This window comes from Ambystoma mexicanum, chromosome 4p (assembly GCF_040938575.1).
Source record: "Ambystoma mexicanum isolate Mex_15411 chromosome 4p, UKY_AmexF1_1, whole genome shotgun sequence".
In the NCBI taxonomy this organism is placed as follows: Eukaryota; Metazoa; Chordata; class Amphibia; order Caudata; family Ambystomatidae; genus Ambystoma; species Ambystoma mexicanum.
In genome coordinates, this window is record NC_090927.1 from 848,163,175 (window position 1) to 848,181,892 (window position 18,718).

The 18,718-nt window shown below is 44.8% G+C and overlaps 1 protein-coding gene across 1 annotated transcript in view; it reads left to right on the top strand.

Annotated features, from left to right (window-relative positions):
• The window catches only part of MMS22L (MMS22 like, DNA repair protein), a 1,233,593-nt gene that overhangs the window by 240,469 nt on the left and 974,406 nt on the right, over positions 1-18,718 (top strand). The window contains exons 8-10 of the mRNA XM_069606412.1: positions 80-193; positions 7,229-7,408; positions 15,517-15,579. Of these exons, the coding sequence (XP_069462513.1) occupies positions 80-193; positions 7,229-7,408; positions 15,517-15,579 (357 nt within the window). The remainder of the gene's footprint in view (positions 1-79; positions 194-7,228; positions 7,409-15,516; positions 15,580-18,718) is intronic.

The window sequence follows — 18,718 nt, forward strand, 5'->3', positions numbered from 1 at the left end:
AGAAAAGTACAACAGGATGTCTTTTTGCACTACATAAAATCCTCCACTTTATTTCTCATTTTATTCTCTTTTTGCTCAGGTCAGATTGTCTGATGCCCTGACTATACATCACTATCCCTGCATGTGTGTCAAGGAAATGTGGATTCTTCTTATCCAGCTGCTTAATCATAGAAGCAGAGGGTCTCCCACTGAGGTATGTAGTAGGATGTTAATTGTGCACCAAAACCAGAACATTTAATCTGTTTGCCAAAATACAGTACTGCATGACATCCAGGCCAGTAACTGTGTTAAACAGTTAGCAGACACCAAGCTATAATTCTTTGTAGCACTCACCTTGAGTGGTTGTCGTCCTCAACACCAAGTTGTAGGTGATCAGCAGTCTTCTGCGCTTGAACAGTCATAACACTGGTCTACTAATTTCTACTGTTTGCCAACGACTTCTGTCCTTGCCCATCTATTCATCTAACATTGAATAAACAATTGCATAGCTGTGGGACATGCATGAAAAGCCCAGGAGTAACACCTGGCTCTTCTCCAAGTCGTAAAACTCTCCCAGTACACCAGCAAAGTCATGAATAGAATGCCTGCTCTTCAGTCATTTAAGGTTTAGTCCTCATCAAGGTCAAGTAACCACCATCTGTGTAAAAAGGATCCCACGGGGTCTGAGCTCCCCTTACAGCTCAAACAAGACCACCCAACACCATCATGCCACTTAACTAAAGTGCTATGGGCATCCATGGCTGGGCAAATGAAGGCCAGAAGACCAGGAGGGGAACAACTGCTTTACCCTGTTGAGGCCTCTAAGGGTCAAGGGACAGAAACCCTGCTTTATCACAACTAATTTAACGTGTTCTCTGTGCATTACTTAATCTGTGTCCTTTCCCGTCTTCACAAAGGCATGCAAAATCTTGCCACACATTCACAGCCAAAACAACCAAAATCCACATAACCTCATTGATGCCCCACTCATCCTCACCCATTCACTAAGCAGCAAACAAATGCTTATGAACACACACACTGCAGTCTCTTGAGTCACAGATATTGTTGAACTCACCCCTCACTCTCCATACCATGTGTATCACAGTGACCTGATTTTGCACCACCCTCTAACAACATCCTTGAAAAATATTTACCCGCAAGTTACAGCATTAATCAAGTTGATTGCACAAGAAAGCCCGAGGGCGGACTCAGTTGTCCACAAGTCTCTCTGAGCATGTATCCTCTAAGAATGGACATACCTTTCCTGCATGAACTCCCACACGTTTATTTCCACTAACTGCACAAATAGCCACCTTTTAACTAATCGCTGACCTCATGTCAACAAAGCCACCTTGCTCAACAGGTTGAGACCTCATCACAACATTCTCCATCAGTTACTCGAACAGCACAACTTCGACCTAATGAAAAAAACAGGAGACACCTCCTTGGTACCCTACCACACTCAATTTAGGGTTTGCAGTATCCATAGGATTGACTGCCTAACATGGCCATGCTCCTAGGGCCATCCACCTGAATGAAAGACTTTTCACTGATGCCAACCACAACCCCTCAAGACAACATAGCATTTTCCAAGGACTTCCCAATAAGCACATTTTAAGAAAATGTAATCCACCTCAAATCCAGCAAAAAACACACATTCCTAAGTAAATAACCTGGCAGGCACTCTGAATTGCCTTCAAGCATTGAAATCGTGAACCAACAAACCCAAGGCAATCTGCACCCTAGTGCGTGAAAATGCTCAACAGGAAATGGGCTATCTGCTGTCATGAACAAACTTTGGGAAAACTCAACCTGGTGATCTCCTCACACTGAAGTCCCTGATGTGGTAGGTCAGATTCAGGAGGCGGACAATGAGGCATGATTTTTCACATGTTTGTTCTGTCGTCAAAGGAAAGAAGCCTAATCTATCCCTAAACCAGTGATTCCTAGCCCTAGTCTAATCAAAAAATGGACCAATGGCAGCTTGGCAGGATGTCATTGAACAATAATAGAATTCCTTTGTCTCGAATCCTACTCTTCAAAAGAAAAACTACAAACAACGAAGGCACACTTTTGGGGATTTGCCCAATATAAGCGATGGCTGCTGGCTTGTGAACCACCCCCACACGTGTCTTCACCATAGGCCCTTGCCTAGATGCACAGTTCAAGGTATATAGCTCATATACTGTTTGAGGGCTGTCCTGGATCTCCGTTTAGGTTTGTTAGGTTCTCTGTACCCCTTTAGATGTTCAGTCTTTCTCTTTCCCTTGGAGACCTTCATCGGTTTGCTTCTTCCCCCTTAAAAAGGAGGACCTTTCTGTCTCTTTTCGACTCAATCTGTGATTCACGCTTACTTACTTCTCTGTTCTGGGGCTTCTCAGTTCTCTCCCCACAAGGGGGCGTGTTTCTTTTTTTCTCCCCCAGTCTGGGGCTCTGTTTCTGTCCCCACTCTTGGCTGGTATCTCTTTACCCAATCTGGGGCACTTCGCTCCTCTCCCCACATCGTGGCTTGGTTCTCCCTCTTTCCCACTCTGGGACTTTTTGCTTCAGGCACTCTCTCTTGGCTTCCCGACCCCTGTGCGTGGTGGCTCAATTTGAGCTCTGTGTGTGTTGCAGAAGCTCTCCACTGATTGGTTCTCTATAGGAAGTCCTTCCTGTAGGCTGGTATGATGTTCTCCCATTGTTGTAACGCTCACCTGAATCCCTCGGAGGCGCAGGTCCGGGGTTGGAGATTTCAGTGTCTTCTAGGGTCACGCGCAGGCCTCTGGTAACACCCTGGATAGACCCTCTCCTCACCGCAATTTTGACCTGGAGGGTGAGGTGTCTGCAAGTAGGAGAACAAGGGGTTAATGAATGTCTGGTTGGCCAATCTGACCTTCCCCTTTCCTGGACTCCCCACGTTACTCGTAGGCTGAATGTGCTCACCTTATATAGGTGAAAGCGGAGCTCTCCATCCTGCGTCTGTGCAGGGGTGCTGATGCCAGTTGCTTCACTGGTTAATTGCCCAGCCTCTTGATTGCAGAGGATGAAGTCAGGGAGCAAGGCCGTCGTTAGCTGCACGAACGGTGATTGCTTGAATATGGAGTTTTATTTATATGACCCCTTAAATGTCTCTCGCCATTGCAGGTCCGGTATGTAATTAAGGTAAGCGAGAAGAATGCCGGAGTTCGTGAAGGCACGTAAGTAAAAGAATGTTATGCGAAGTTAAATGCACTTCTTAATGTCTCTTTTCCCTTTTTTCAGGTAGCCGTAGCTGTCGGCGTGGAGATGGACGCCGAGGTACGTGCCGGAGAATGGGCAAGCCGATGACAGCTAGAAGGCACGTGAGTAATGATGGCGTACAGTGCCCCTAATGATGTCCTTCTTGTTTTAGCAGGTGCGGACAAACAGCGCCTGACGAAGATCGAGGCTTACGTGGCACAGGTGAGCAGAATAATCACGGAGGTTCACTAACCAATGTCCTTTGTTTCCGCAGGATTGCCGGAGTATGAAGAGTGCGGCACGCGGCCTCGGAATGCTCCGATGGACGAGGTAAGTGCTGCGCTGGTTTTGTATTGTCCTAACCTGGTGTCCTTGTTCTCTTTCAGACGCTGCTGAAGACTGAAGACTGATCTGCCGGGAGGTAAGACTGAAGATTTCTTGTTCACAGATGCAGAAGCTGAAGATTCTCTGGAGCTGACACGGTGAGCGTCCGGCTGCTAGTGCAGAATAACGCGAAGCACGTTGCACTGATCGGGTGTGGTTTAAATAGGCCACTGGAGTGCTTAGGTGTCTCCTTCCACAGCCTCGCCCAGACAAGAAAGAAGTTCCAGCTTCCAGCACAGTTTCAGTATCCAGTCCCAGGGAGTGGTGCTGGCCACACCCAGAAGGTAAAGTAGTTCCAGCCAGGAATGGATGAGGATATCATCCTGCAGGTAAGTGAGCAGCATGGTCTGCAGCAGGTAGGTCCACCCAAGCACCATTCCTCTCAATATGAGCCCGGCGCTTCCTGTGCCGGGACTGGGTTCCCTTATGAGCCTGGCGCCACTGGCGCCAGGACAAGGTCCAAAAGGCCCCTGTGGGGACCGGCTGGTGCCTGGAATGGAAGTTGTGACCCTGCTTCCAAGGATGTTGGGTTGGGTCTGACTCCTTGGAGGCAGCGGTCATGACAGCTGTCTTCCTTGAGGGTTGGCCCCATTTATGGGCAGTGGTGGTTAAGGGGGTTAGAGTATTTTCATACACTTTAGATCCTATATAAACCCATAAATGTGTTGTCTGGGGGAAGGGCTTAAATCCCTTTCTGGGATTGTCTTGTCCCCTCCAGTAGGATGCTGCTTACCCACTCTCTCTACTTCCAAAAGGGGTGACTCCCTCTTGGGGAGAAGGGACCATCTTCTTGGATTTATCACACTGTGTAGAAACCAAGGGAATGTTATGATATCTACAGCTTATGTTACACGTCCTCCATTTCTGAGAATACCGTCATGTGGTCCTGGATCAATAAGGCTACCAGACAAATTGCGCAACTGGAAGGGTCTGAATGAAACGGAAAGTTGTCTGGATGGTTCATCTCCAGAACAGTGGTAAAAAGTCCAAATCACAAGCTACTAGCGAGCCACAATGTTACTTGCCATCTCATTTCTACACATACACAGAACACAATTTCTAACTCGCCAAGAGTCAATCATCACTAGCCAATGGCTAGTAGCAAGTGCACATTTTGAGCCTTGTTCAGAACTTGGATAGCCTTTTGAGACATCTTAACAAAAGAAAATGTCTCTCAGTGATATATTCTTTAAATAAAGTTATTCAAGCATACATGACATCCTTCCATTAGAAAAATGGTAGTCCAGTCCTGGTTTTAACTGTGCATTCTGGGACTTGTAGTCCTGATTTCCCCATTTTAAATAAGTCCAGAACACAAAGTTAAAACCAGGACTGAACTAGCATCTCCCAAATGTGATGGATAATATTGGTATGTATGTTCCAGTTCTCAATAAATCAAGGGTGAGGTCTATATCATTTGCTTAACACCAATCACAGTAAGCAGATTGGCTCCGGCTTCGGGGTTTGTTGAAATCTTGTTCTAATCGGTCTCAATGTGGGGTCCTCCTCCTGTTTTTCCACTCCTCCACCTCTTTCAACAACTCTTCCACCAACTCCACAAACTTCCTCTATCTCCTATGAATTCTTTTTTCACCTCTCAACACCAGCAGCCACTATATGTACACCATCTTATCCTTCACCCAGCCTCTTCTTGGTCTTTAATTCTCCACCTTTAAGCTCTGTCTTCAGCTTAAACCTTCCCTAGATCCTCCCCATGAATCCTAAATTCAGCCTCCTAGGCCTCTTATCCAGCTTCCGTTCTCTTGCTTTCTCCAGGCTTCAGGGAGTCTGCTCCTAGGTTCTCCAGCAAGCACTGAATTGGATCTTCCTCCCAACTCTTCCTTCTGTCATAGGCCCTACAGCTTCTTTGGTGAAAGGGGGCTCTGATGTGTTAACTGAGATTGGAGTAGGCTGTCAGGCTATGCCCCTGGGCACGGCCTGCAGCCTTGGTGTGGTACTTTGTCCCCTCTGCCTGCTACACCCTGGTCATGCCTTCCAGACTCTTGGTTGTAGCTGCCTGGGGGAGTATGGCCCTGCATTCCTACAATTGCAAAATCGGAACCTCTGAGAAACAAAAATGTGGGGCAGAGATTTCCCCCCAACCGCAGTATGGCACTGGAAACTTCCAGTAAACACCAGCACTTTACCTTTTTTCCTCAACTTAGTTGTGGGTTTGGATAAGGTCACTTCCTTTGCCAACGGTGGAAGAGGAAGTGTCAGTGTAGAATATGATAGAAAAAAGAGAGAACAGTCAGAGAATGGAAAGTTAGTTGTGTGTTGAGTTCAGTGACCTATACATTTCCTAGAAGGATGATGAGGAATGTAGTACGTTTTTTATGCTTAGTTTTCTTCTATGGTCCACATTTAAAAGAATGTGCATTTTTATGCACTAATTATGAATAAACAAAACACTGCCACATCGTTAAAATGTTTATTAAAGTTAGTAAGTGTATCGAAAGCTAGGGAATAGAAAAACGAAAAAAGATGCATCACTTTTGATTTACCCAACAGTTCCTAGAGAAATGGTACTAACAAAGTCTAGATGTCCACACTGCCTGTAAAGCAACACTGTATCCTCATGCCACAGATTAAATGGGAGTTGAGAGAGACGACACCTACTTTCTCTCCTGCGGAAAATCCAGCCCGTCATCCCAGAAAACAACTTCAGATCCACTGTCCAAGCCTTGGTCCTCTCCCACCTGGATGGTGGCAATGCCCTTTTGGAAGACCTTCCAGTGACTAACCTGGCACCCCTGAAATGTGTCCTGCATGCTACAGCAAGACTCATTAAAGGACCCTGAAAATTCGACCACATCAATCTGTCCCTCATTGAACTGCACTAACTCCCACTGCAAGTCCGTATTGTCTTCAAATCCTGTTGCATCATCTACCAGGCTGGTATCCGGAAGTCCCCAAGCTACCTCACTGAGACACTCTGCATCTCCAAAGGCCTGCGATCCGCCAGAAGTAAGGAAATGTGTAGACTTGAATTCTGTGCAGGATGGAAAGAACCAGAAGACGGGCCTTCTGTCTATGCTCTGGAACGTCCTCCCTGCCAACATCAGACCTGCCCCATCACTTCTACAGTTCAGTAAAGAGCTAATGGCCTTCCTCTTCAAGGAATGGCTCCTCCTTAAAACCTAGGTCCACACACCCTGCACTCCCCACCCTACCTGACACTCTGTGATCTGCTCCCCACTGTCTTCCCCCATGCTGCCAATTGCCCACCCTCCCCTTTTAAATCCCCACTCCTGTTTTCTCTGCTTCACTCCGTGTTCTTCCCCCTATGAATGTAAAGTGCTCTGTTGCTTCCCGAAGTGAAGTTCCGCACTCAATAAATACCCAACTAATAATACTTTTGGTACTCTATATCACTTGATTTCTGCAGCATCTGTTTTGCCTGTCTAATAAGGATTGGCTTGTAAGATCTCCAGAACTTCAAAAATCATTAAAAGGACCTTCTACAGCCACTGAGAACACCCATCGCTTTAGTTCCCCATATACATGCCATGCAAGTCCATTTGTCCATGTCTATTTGACTTGCAGTCATGAGTAAAATTAAGGGTTTTATCATTTAGAGGGTTAGTTGACAAAGTCCCTTATTTTTTTTTAACCTGATAAATTGAAAAGAATATGATTTTGTCTTTCCTTTTTTCTTCCTCAGTCATTCTGGAATTGGTTGAATCGATTATTGCAGCAGATTTTTCCTGGAGACACACTTTCGGGGGACCCTCGTCTATGTGATACTATCCAGTGCAAGGATCCATTGAGCTTTAGCTGGTGGATTGTTACGCACCTAGCATTGCTGCACCAGTTTGACCGGAATGGTAGCCTTGAAGAAACGGTATGCTTGAATGACTAACTTTATCTCTCACTCATATTAATACCGCTCACCTCAAAGTCTTACACCTTTATATATTTGGACCTTTACAGGAAGTTAAAAATAACATTAAAATAGATTACTATTTCTGTATATTGATGAAAATTAAATTGGGCAAGAAAACATTTGTGGATGAGACCGTTGTTGGCATGCAGCTAACTTAAGCCATATAGTCTTAAATTGGTGTAACAAGCGTGAGTGTGAGTCAGTGTGCTTGGCTGAATCTAGATGATTGCGAACATTTTTGAAAATGAGAAGCTAATACATTTTACTTTATCCTCTGACCATATCCAGCTCATGTGTTGTAATCCATGTATGGCAAGTCAAAGTTTACTGTTCTGTGAAACTAGACTATCTTAAAACTGTGCAAAAGCCAGACAGTGACCACACAGATCAGAAACGGTTACTTGTTTGAGTCTTAGCAAGTTAATTCTAAATTTATTTACAATTTTTGCTCCAGAAGCCTTTTCCCCAATAGTATTTTTCTAATTTTAAACATTTCAGCCATCACCTTTTGGTTTGCGATGGTATTTCCTATAGAGAAAGACTAAATGGCATAGTGTAGAAAGTATGAGAGCAGACAGCGACTCAGTGCGGACACCGGAGAATTACAATGTGGATAGAAAGTGACAAATGCAAGATTGAAAACATTACTAATGTTGGAATAAAATGGCAAGTTGGGGAAGGGTCATTTAGGAAGTGCTAGAAATGGATGACGATGCATCGGCAAAAAGATATCGAAATGTGGGCATTAGCAGATCCACTCAACAGTAGGTTGGGAATTGCAAGTTTGCAATTAATTTGTTTCCTTTCAAAGGGGGATGGGCTTTTTTACCCAATTGTTCTTTTCCTAGAACTGCTCACAGCGGTATGCATCTTATCCTACCTCTTCAAAAGGTGTTCTGCTTGTTCCTTTCTGTTTCAACCACTAATTGTGTCCGGTGGTTTTGAGGTTTCGTGATCTACTTGTCAACGCCTTTGTACATTTCAAGGGGCCAATAAGGATAGTTTTGCCACAAACTACAATCTTTTCCACTCTGAAATATGTTTCTAACATTTTTCCTTTTATTGAAGAATACCGAAGAGTGGAGAGATTATAGTGGCAATTCATCAAAGTAATATACAACAACAGATACTTTTAGTCCTCGATGTCCGGTAGATTTGGATCAATAATTGAAAGCATTATTTTTACTCTGCTGACAAATGTACACCAATTCATGTTTGTCATCTGACCTGAAAAGATCGACCTTCCATTTCCTCTTGGAGTCTGGGATTTTTTGTTACTACTACTTATGCTGGAGTGCCCCTGGGCAGTACAAAGACTGATATTTCTCCTTTGTGAAAGGGACAGCGAGCTAAAGACTTGGTTGAGACTCTCCCGGGGCCATCCACCCAAGAACCAGTCAAGGGGCCGTGTTCGTGCCGGCAGGGAGACTCCCAGAACCCTCCTTGTTGTGCATGGTGACCAACATACCCTCACCATATTCTCCGATCATATACTTGAGAGGAGAGAAAGTTGTAGGTTGAACAGGGAATCTGCATATGAGCAACTTAATGGCATCCTGCAACCTCTAGTAAAAAACAAGTGCGTGCAGTGGCATCCCCAAGCTGTTCATATGTGGCAAGTGAACCACTTTTCAGCGAATAGAACCCCACAATGCCACAATTTCCATAACTGAATGCATCCAGGCTCGAAGGAATAGAAAAAGCAAGATCCTTTCAAGTCCGTGGTCTGAAAGGAGACCTCACCAATGTCATCTATGCATGGCAATTAACTACATTTATTTCGCCTCACTTGGTTTCTACCTGCCGAACTGCTGAATAAAATGGATTGGACCAGCACCTGAAGATGCTACTTTGAGAGAAATTTAGGGTAAGGACAGAAACATCACTAATCTTGTACTATAAATTACTTAAAGTGAAAACCAGATTTATACCAACCATCACCCCGACTGAGTAGCAGTGATACCCCTACCAACCTCAACCTCTTCAAACACCCATGCAACAGCAACCACATTGGTCGAACACTGTAGGAGGCGCCCTTTATGCCACTGGAAATCACCCAATGCTGCCTGTCCTACAAAAATCACAAAGCATATATCCATCTAATCAAGGCTCCACTGGTTGCTAAAGGATGTAAAAAATTGTACCTGAATGTGAATAGTCCTATTTCTGGAACACGTTTTATTGTTGGTATAACAGTAGTTTGCTATGAATGGTTTCAGATAACTGTCCAAGGAAATGTAATGGTAATGAGCACTGACACATATTGTGTATAGATGTATTTATTGTTCGACATGGATGGATGTGACCTGGAATAGTGGCATCGGAGGGACAACCTGCTGAAAGGTGCGCTGTTTCGATAACCCTGGCCACAACTGACTTTAGTTAAGGACACGTTCCTGAAGGGCTGGGGCGCTCACCTTCAAGATCTGATAGTGAGCAAAATGTGGTCTCTGCTGGAGTTCTGGGAGCACATCGATTTGCTGGAGTTGTGAGCGATCAGGCTAGCCCTGGTCACTTTCCTCCCGTCTGTACGAGGCGCAACTTTGTTGGTCCTGATGATGGTACAGTGGACATGCGAGGTGGTGTGGACTCCTTACCTCTGTGCGATGCAATTGTGGTTCTGGGCACAGCTGCTCATCTGGCCTGCAAGGAGAGCATGCTGGCGGATGCCCTGAGCAGACAGTCTCCTGCCTCCCATGAGTGGGAGCCTTCTCAAGTTCTAACTCCTGTTGGGGAGGACCCCTCACTTCACTTCTTTTGTCAGTATCATTAGGATTATACTCAAGAGGCAGTATGCTGTAGGCACTGCCCTTCCTTCACCAGTGCATTCACAAACGGGGATGCTTTCTGTTTTCCTGCAGTGTCTTTGGCCTCCAGGAACTCTGCAGAGCTCTTGCCCCATTGCTGCTATGTCGCAGGTTCTTTTCTGTGAAGAGGTTTTCCTTTGTGGGTGCAATGGACTGGCATCCTTCGGGCCGAACTCAGTTTCACTGGCTGCCTCTGCCTCATTATTCCATTCTTATCCTTCTGGAGGTGCAAAGGATCAGGCAAGAGACAGAATAAAGTTTGTCCATGAGTTGTTTCATTTGTTTAACTTGGTTTTCACTTCATGCAGCTCCACTCTTGGTCCACTCTCTCGCCCTGAGCTGTGCTCCCACTCCATCACACGTTAGTGCTGTGAGCAAGAAGAATGATTTGTAACCACAAACATCAACACCAGATATGTGCATTCTTTTTTTAAGGCCCAGTGCAGTATATAAAGATCTTTGAAAGTGCCCTGGTGCTGCTTAATGCCCTTTCTTTTATGCAGTTGAACGTCTTCATTGAAAGAGTTTTTTAGTAGGTCATGCAGCAATACAGGAAATGTTTGGGCGCAGAACCTATTATGACTAAAGACAGGGGACGTGCCTGCCGAATCCACTTGGCAAAGCAGGGGCTTTTCTTCCACCCTAGAAGTCATCTACGTGTCTTCCACCTTTTTGCCCTTGGTACTCAGCCTACAGATAATTACCTCCCCGCAGAGTGACCACAATCATCTTCTCCTCGAATGGCGAACTTCTGGTCCGTCAGTTCGTGACTACACTCAGATTGTGGTTGACTCTTGCAAAAAGGGTCTTCGTCTGAGGATGTCAGCTACAGGAGTTGGGGCCTTTTCTTCATAGTTTGCTAAAATTACTCCTACGGTTGATTATTCTCTTTGCTGGAAGTATTTTGCTCTAGCCCTCTACCGGGCGGCTACACTACTAAAACTGGTCACCATGCATTTGACCATATTTTGCTGGCGAAAAGATGGGTCTGAAAATTGAGGCGGCTAGCAACAAAATCCAACTCAATTGAAGCACTCAGGAACGCTAAATCAGCCCAGCGTGACTACAAAAGCGGACTCTGCTCATCTAAACATCTAAGATACCAGAAAGATGCTGAAACCATGCTAAGAACACCAGCGAGCAGAGACGCCCGTGCCTTCTGGTCACTCATTAAACCAAATAACACCTCAAGGACAGATCAATCTAACCCCATCGACAAGGATTTATGGATCAGCCATTTTTCCAAGCTTTATTCACCAACTATAGTTACAGGTGGAGGAGGTCCTGCCTGTTACGAGTAGGGGCCCTTGGGCTCTTTCTTGACATTCATGATATAATGGCTTGCATCATGAAGCTTAAGATCTTGCGTGCCCTGTGTCCCGATGGTCTCACAAATGTCATGCTTCGTGAGCACCCGGAGGACTGGGCCAAGTTCATTGTCAATTTCCGAGCACATGGAGGAGGGCAATAGTGGTCCCGATCCACAAGAAGGGGGGACCGGTTGGATCCAAGGAACTATTGCCCTATCGCTCTCCTGGACGTTATCGGCAAATTGTTCGGTATGATCCTTCTGGACAATCTTAATGCTTGGTGTAGGGGTACTGCGAGTTACGATCAATTCCAGTACGGATCCGTGAAAGGACTGGGTACGGCTGTTAACATCCTCCTGCTGCAAATGCTGAAAGAAAGGGCTGGACGTCAGAAAATAAAGATCTATATGGTATTCGTGGACCTTGTGCAGGCATTCGACCAAGAAGATAGACATCTGCTTTGGTCCAAAATGGAAAAAAATCCTGCCCGCCAAGTATGCTGGAACCAGTCAAGGCTTTACACTCCCACACCACCTTAAGAATCAGACTAAATAAGTCTGGTCTCTTATCTAAAGAAATCAAGACCTTGTGAGGGGTAAAACGGGGGTGCCCGATGGCACCTGGCCTTTTCAACTTTTTCTTGGAAGATATGCCTGAGGCCTTGACAATATAATTTCCCCCAAATGTGGGTTGGGTCCACCTTTCCCGTCTTCTCTACGCCGACGATGTAGTTATCAATGACCAAACGCCGGTGGGTTTACAGCGGCAACTCGACATCCTTAATAACTACATCGGACAGAATGGTCTTGAAATCAACAAAGGCAAGACCAAAACTATGAGCTTTGGCACATCTACCAGAGATAAAAACCGGCCCTCTTGGCAAATCGGAGGTGAAAATATTGAGAACGTGGACTCCTTCAAATACCTCAGGGTTTGGCTAAGTAACTCCAAGCTGGAAGCCCCGATGTTGTCGTACTTGGTAGGAAAAATGAAAACCCTGACCTCCCAGGCCTGTGCTTTAAACAGAAAATTCAGACGCTTTTCCATTCTACCAGTTATCCGATTTGACAAAGCAAAGGTTATTCCAACAGTAGTTTATGAGGCCGACGCCATGTTTTCCATCTTGGATCCCTTGTGGTCCCGCCTTGAGGCTCTCTTCTGTAGGTGTGTTCTCGGGGTCCCACAATCTACCCCGATTGCCATTCTTTGTCGAGAACTGGGTCTCTTGTCATTGAGATGTTCAGTCATCTGGTCCAGATTGGCCTTGTTTCGCAAAATCTTCGTCTCATCCAGTCTTCCAATTTTGGACTTGATTTACGAGACAAAAAACTACACAGCCCATTTTTGCAGGATTGGTTTCAGCTGCTTAGACGTCATTGGCAGCCGTCCTGACCTACCCCTGACTAACCCTAATAGTGTGAAAGAGAAACTGAAAAGGTTTGACTGGATTCAAACGCTGCAAGTGGGTTCTAAATCTCAACTGTATTTGTATTTATTATGTTTATATATCGCTTTACTCCAAAACGCTGCACATTTTAACAGGATACATATAACATTAACATTATAACAGTAGAAGCAATTTACAATTAAGAATCAGTCCAACAAAACAGTAAGTAGAGCAATTAAACTGAAGGGAAGAGGGAAAGTAGTGAGGTAGAACTGAAAGGGAGAGGGAGAGGGGTGGGGAGGAGGGAATAGGATGGGGTATAAAGGTGAGCATGGGGCGGAAGGGGGCAGCAGATGATCAAAAAAAGGAGGAAGGGGGAGCAAGAAGGGGGTAGGGTTTCATGGTGGGGAATGGAGAGGGGTAGATTTCAGGGATGTGTGGAATGAGGAAAAGGTAGGAATGGAGCGGATAGAGAGAGGTAAGGAGTTCAAATGCAGGGGGTCTAGGAGCTGGAAGGAGCGGAAACGGGAGGCGGAACAAGGGGATGGAGGAACAGGGAGTAGGAAGTGGTCAGCAGAGCAAAGGGAGCGGGAAGGAGTGTAGAATGAGAGGAGGGAGGAGAGATAAGGGGGAGCAAGACCATGTAGAGATTTAAAGACCAAGCAGAGAAAGTGAAATTTAAGTTGGGAGTGAAAGGGAAGCCAGCCAAGGGAGGAAAGGGAAGCGGAGATGGAGTCACGGGAGGTGAGGAGACGGAGGGTGCGGACGGCAGAGTGGTTGGTAGATTTGAGCGGGACAAGATGATAAGTAGGTAGTCCGAAGAGTAAGGAGGAGCAGTAGAAGAGGCGAGAGAAAAGGGAGGAGATTAAAAGTTTAGTAGCATGGAAAGTGAGAGAGGGGCAGACTTTGCAAATATTAAAGAGGTGGTAGCGACAGGCACGAGAGGTGAGAGAGAGATGATGGGGGGGAAAAAGTGAGAGAAGAGTCAAAATAAATAACTGAGTTGCGAGCATGGTCAGAGATGGGGAGATTAGAAGTAGGAAAATGAATGAAAGGAGGAGGGAGAGGGAGGGGTAAGAGTTGGAGCGGAAGAAAACTTCTTCCGTTTTATCAGTGTTGAGGGAAAGAAAGCGGGAAGACATCCAGTTTGGCAGTAAAACAGGAAGAGAGTTTAAGGTGGAGGTCAGTAGAGAAGGAAGAGAGGGAAAGGAAGAGCTGAGTATCATCAGCGTAGAAAGGGTGAGAAATGCCAAATGAGGAGATAACTGGGGCAAGGAGGGAGGTATAGAGGGTGAAAAGGAAAGGGCCAAGCATTGAACCTTGGGGAACTCCGTATTCCAGAGGCTGGGTAGGAGAGGAGCGGCCTCCCCAGGAAACAGTAAAGGAGCGTGAGGATGGGTAAGAGGATAGCCAGTTGAATCCAAAGGAAGAAAGTGTGTTGAGAAGAAGGGGGTGGTCGACAGTGCCGAAGGCAGCAGAGAGGTCTAGTAGAATAAGGACAGAGGATTGCTTAGAGTGTCGAGCGGAGAGGAGGGAGTTAAGGATGTAGGTGAGGGCTGTTTCAGGAGAGTGTTTAGGACAGAAGCCAGATTGAGAGGGGGATAGGAGAGAGAGATTGGTGACAAAGGTAGAGAGCTGCGAGTAGGCAAGACGCTCGAGAAGCTTAGAGAGGAATGGGAGAAGTGAGATGGGACGGAAGTTCGAGGTGAGCAGGGGATCAGCAAAAGGTTTCTTCAGAATCAGGTTGATAGTGGCATGCTTGAAAGCAGAGGGGAAGGAAGCTGAGGAAAGGCAGGTGTTAAAGAAGGAAGTGAAGTAGGGAATAAGGTGGTGACTGGTGACGCACTTGCCCTCAGACAACTGAAAGTTGAATAGTGTGTGCATATACTTTGAAACACTTCCCGGGAAAAAACGTTAGAGATAATTTTCTGTGAGCCCGGTTGAACCTGTACCTGACAAACGAGATCCAGGCTATTCGAGGATTATCAAAAGATAACTGCCGCTTTTGCAGTCAAACGGATGAGGTCAAAACACTGGCACATATTGTCACAAAATTTACCGGGCTGAAAGAGCTTTGCACATTTTATTTCAGACATTTATTTTCTGATTTTATTGCTTCTGACCCTCAAGTTTGGTGGTCACTTTTAATTGGTGGTGCGAAAATCAGATACAATTTCTCGAGTGCCTATCTTCTGATTCTGGTACAATTAGCTGATTGCAGTTCTCTTATGGTTCTTTGTTAAGCTTTGATTTTCCGGTTTTATTCTATTTCTCTTTTTATTCTATTTTTCCTTTTTTTTTTGGTCACAATTTAAAATTTGAATGTCGTTGCTAAAAAAAAAAAAATACAATTTGAATGCAATAAATAAATTAAAAAAGAAAATGATCATTCAACACTTCCAACAGCCCTGGTGAGTAATGGCATGCAGTGACTTTTTATGTATTCTGTAATATCTCCTGGAAGCACTTTTGCTGTTCCTTTTGAACTGATCCTGTATATGTGTGCAGCTTAAGACCCCAGTATTGGAATTCATGTAACTTGTTCATATTACTTTGTTTTAGAAACCCCTCCAACAAAATTGGAAATTTGTGGAAGAACTTCTGAAGAAGTCAAGTAATGTGCAAGTACGTATGCCGTTTAAGGGCAATTGAATAAAGCAGTGCTGTAATTGTGCCTGATATGTGTGACAAAGAGTATGAAAATGATAAATAATGCTGGGATTTTCTATGGCATTTCATGCCTATCTTTTGTATTTCTGGTGTAGATATTACTCACTTGAAAATGTATTTATTTTACAAACCTCAAATAGAGAGACTAAGTTGCTCCTCCAAGGGTTTATACGCTTGCCATGTAATTGTCTGCACCTACCCATTCAGCTACTGCTTTAGATATTCAAGTTTTTACAAGTCACTGGAGTATGGTTTGGACTTGCACAAAGACAGTTCCAGGCATAAAAAGTGGCTTGATTTGTGAATTGCAATGTGTGGCTTTTTGCAACGAATTGCTTGAATAGTACCTGGGGCACATTGTTGGTAAATACTTTGAACAATAGCTCATTTGAAAGCGCTGTTGGTCCATAAGATTTGTCAAAACTGCCAGTTGCACCGAGTCCTCGAAATGGTCCACTCTGGACAATTGTCTATTGCCATGTTGCCCGATGGGCTTTTCCAGAGCTCCCCCATGGTTGCTAAATGATGTAACACGTTGTACCTTAATGTGAATGATCCTATATCTGGAACATGTTTACTGTTGGTATAACAGTAGTTTGTTGGGTTCAGATAACTTTCCAAAAAAATGTAACGGGAATGAACAATGACGTTATTTTGTTTTTGGCCTTTATCTTGTGTATAGATGTACCTATGTATTTATTGTTTTAGAGTGGATGGATGTGACGTTTCTGATGTTTTGTGTATTTGCAGGAGTTGCAGTATATTACATGTCTAGGTAGGCCAATCATATGGTCGGGGTTACTTCAGTCATTTGCCTGGTATTGGAATAATAAGCCCATGTGCACCTGCTGCTTAGGAACATGTCAGGATACTTTCCTCTAATTTTGAAATCCCCCATGAAAGTTTGAAACTAACGAGTTTGGCCACATCAGAATGCACATATGAAATTTGGTGAAGGTTTTCATTTTAACGAAAGGCATCACAAAATATTTTTTGGTGGCGGGGAGGTCCATCCTCCTCAAAAGAAATTATAAAAATTGCCCACGCTGATTTCAAATATTTTTGGCATGCACCCATATTCCAGCCATGCAATTGTAAATGCACAAACCTGCTTCCAAAAACGAATGTTTTTTTTGTGTGGAATATAAAAAATGCATTGCAATCGCCTTCAGGGTTTGCTGAATGGCAGTACAATCGTGAATATAGGGGTTTTCGTACATGCAAGAGTGACGCTGACCTTTTTCTTCAAAGTGTAAAAGTACATATACAAGCAAATAACCGGTATTGCAATCCTTTACGCGTCTCTAAGGGTGTGAAAGCCCTTTTGTAAATACATATCTGTTTACATTTTTGTGTCTAGTGGGTGACAGAAGAGCAAAGCGTGCATGCTAAATTTAATCTGATGCACTGTAGAGACATGAGAGCTTGGTAGTCCTAAAAGTGGCACCAATGACACCAATCTGCTGAAAATACACCCCGCACCACAGAACCACCAGACGCAGTAACTGGTCTCTGTGTACGATTTATTAACGTAATTACTTGAGAAGGAAAACGCAGACTGGATGGACACAATAGGCAGAGCATCTTTTCACCAAATGAAACCTGCAAGTTCAGACCGCTTCTGCAGTCCATGGAGTCCGGTTCAAAGAGAAGGCACCCACAGCCATCCTGGTCACCTGTGATCAGATTTCTGCTTCCTGGAAGAACCAATTCTGGTACTCTATAAAGCGCAGACGGTACCATTCCCATCTACATCCTCCTCATCGGATCTGAAGGCTTTCAGTTAATCCATTCGGGCGTTTTTAAGCACACCACTGTGACACATTCTACAGAAGACTCCTTTGTTCCTTCATTGAACAACGTTTTGAGGCATGCAAAACATCACTGTAGTACTTCAGTGTAGGTCTTTGGTGTTGCATGCAGGAATTACCACTGTGCCTCTAGGAGAAGCGTCCAGAGCTATCTTTTTGAGACCCCTCCAGCAAATAACCAAACACTGCTCTAGCCTCTCAATCTCCCAACTACCCCACCACAGTGTCCGACGCTGAATGCTGGTCTCTCCTTCTCTCTCCTCCTCTCCTCCCTCCCCTCTCTCCTCCCTCCTGTCGCTCCTCTTTCTCTCTCCTCTTTCTCTCTCCTCCCTCTCCCCTCTCTCTCCCCTCTCTCTCCTCTCTGTCTCTCTTTATTTTATTTCCTTTCCTGGTGTGCTATGGCCTGTTTTGAGTGACTACATTGTGGCACTGAGAAATATGTCTGAGCCTGCCCACTCCCTTCAGTGTACTGCATAGGAATAAGAGCTTGAATATGCCTTGGGGTACCTGACACAGATGGTCTTCAGGATGCCATCGGGTTGGATTTCTCTGATCTGTATTCCGGCTGTTCAGGTGAGGTTTTCTAATTTATTGGGGTTGTTCACATGGCAAGTGATTGTCTTGGACGTCTCTGTCCCAATATGTACCAGAATCTTCCTCAAAACTGTGGACATCTTACATGCAGGATGTCCTTAGACCCTTTAGTGGGGCTTCCAAATAGCCGGTACTGTGTGTGGGAGAGCTTTCCCGCACCACCTCAGTGCAAGAAGGTTTCTGAAAAGCACCCTCACTGCTTGGGAGATGGTAGTCATGACAACACATTTTACTTCGGATAGTCTGGTCATCCATGCGTCATATGGGCTGTAGTCTGTGATTCCTGGCAACATATGGGTGAGGAATTTAAAAAAATCCTTTTTCGGAAGTGGTGTTGGATGGCAAAAATGATGCCGATGGTACATTTGGGTCCAGTTTACACACTGCACACATGGAAGTGCCATGGTAGGTGCTTGTGATTGCGTGTTTTTGGATTTTCAATGGAAGTTCAGAATTCATTGATAAGCCTTTTTAGATCTGGCTGGGGAGTACTTGCCTTCTCTGCTAGAGCACCTGCACAAGTATGTAGACGGGCCTTCGAGTCAGTCAGCTGTGATGCAGAAAGAGAGCATATGTGTATGATATGTGTTATATTATATAGAATCTGACCGGTTGTATTATATTATATGGGAAAGATTTCACTTACAGATTAGTATTTTTGGCATAGTAATTCAGTGGTGCATAACGTA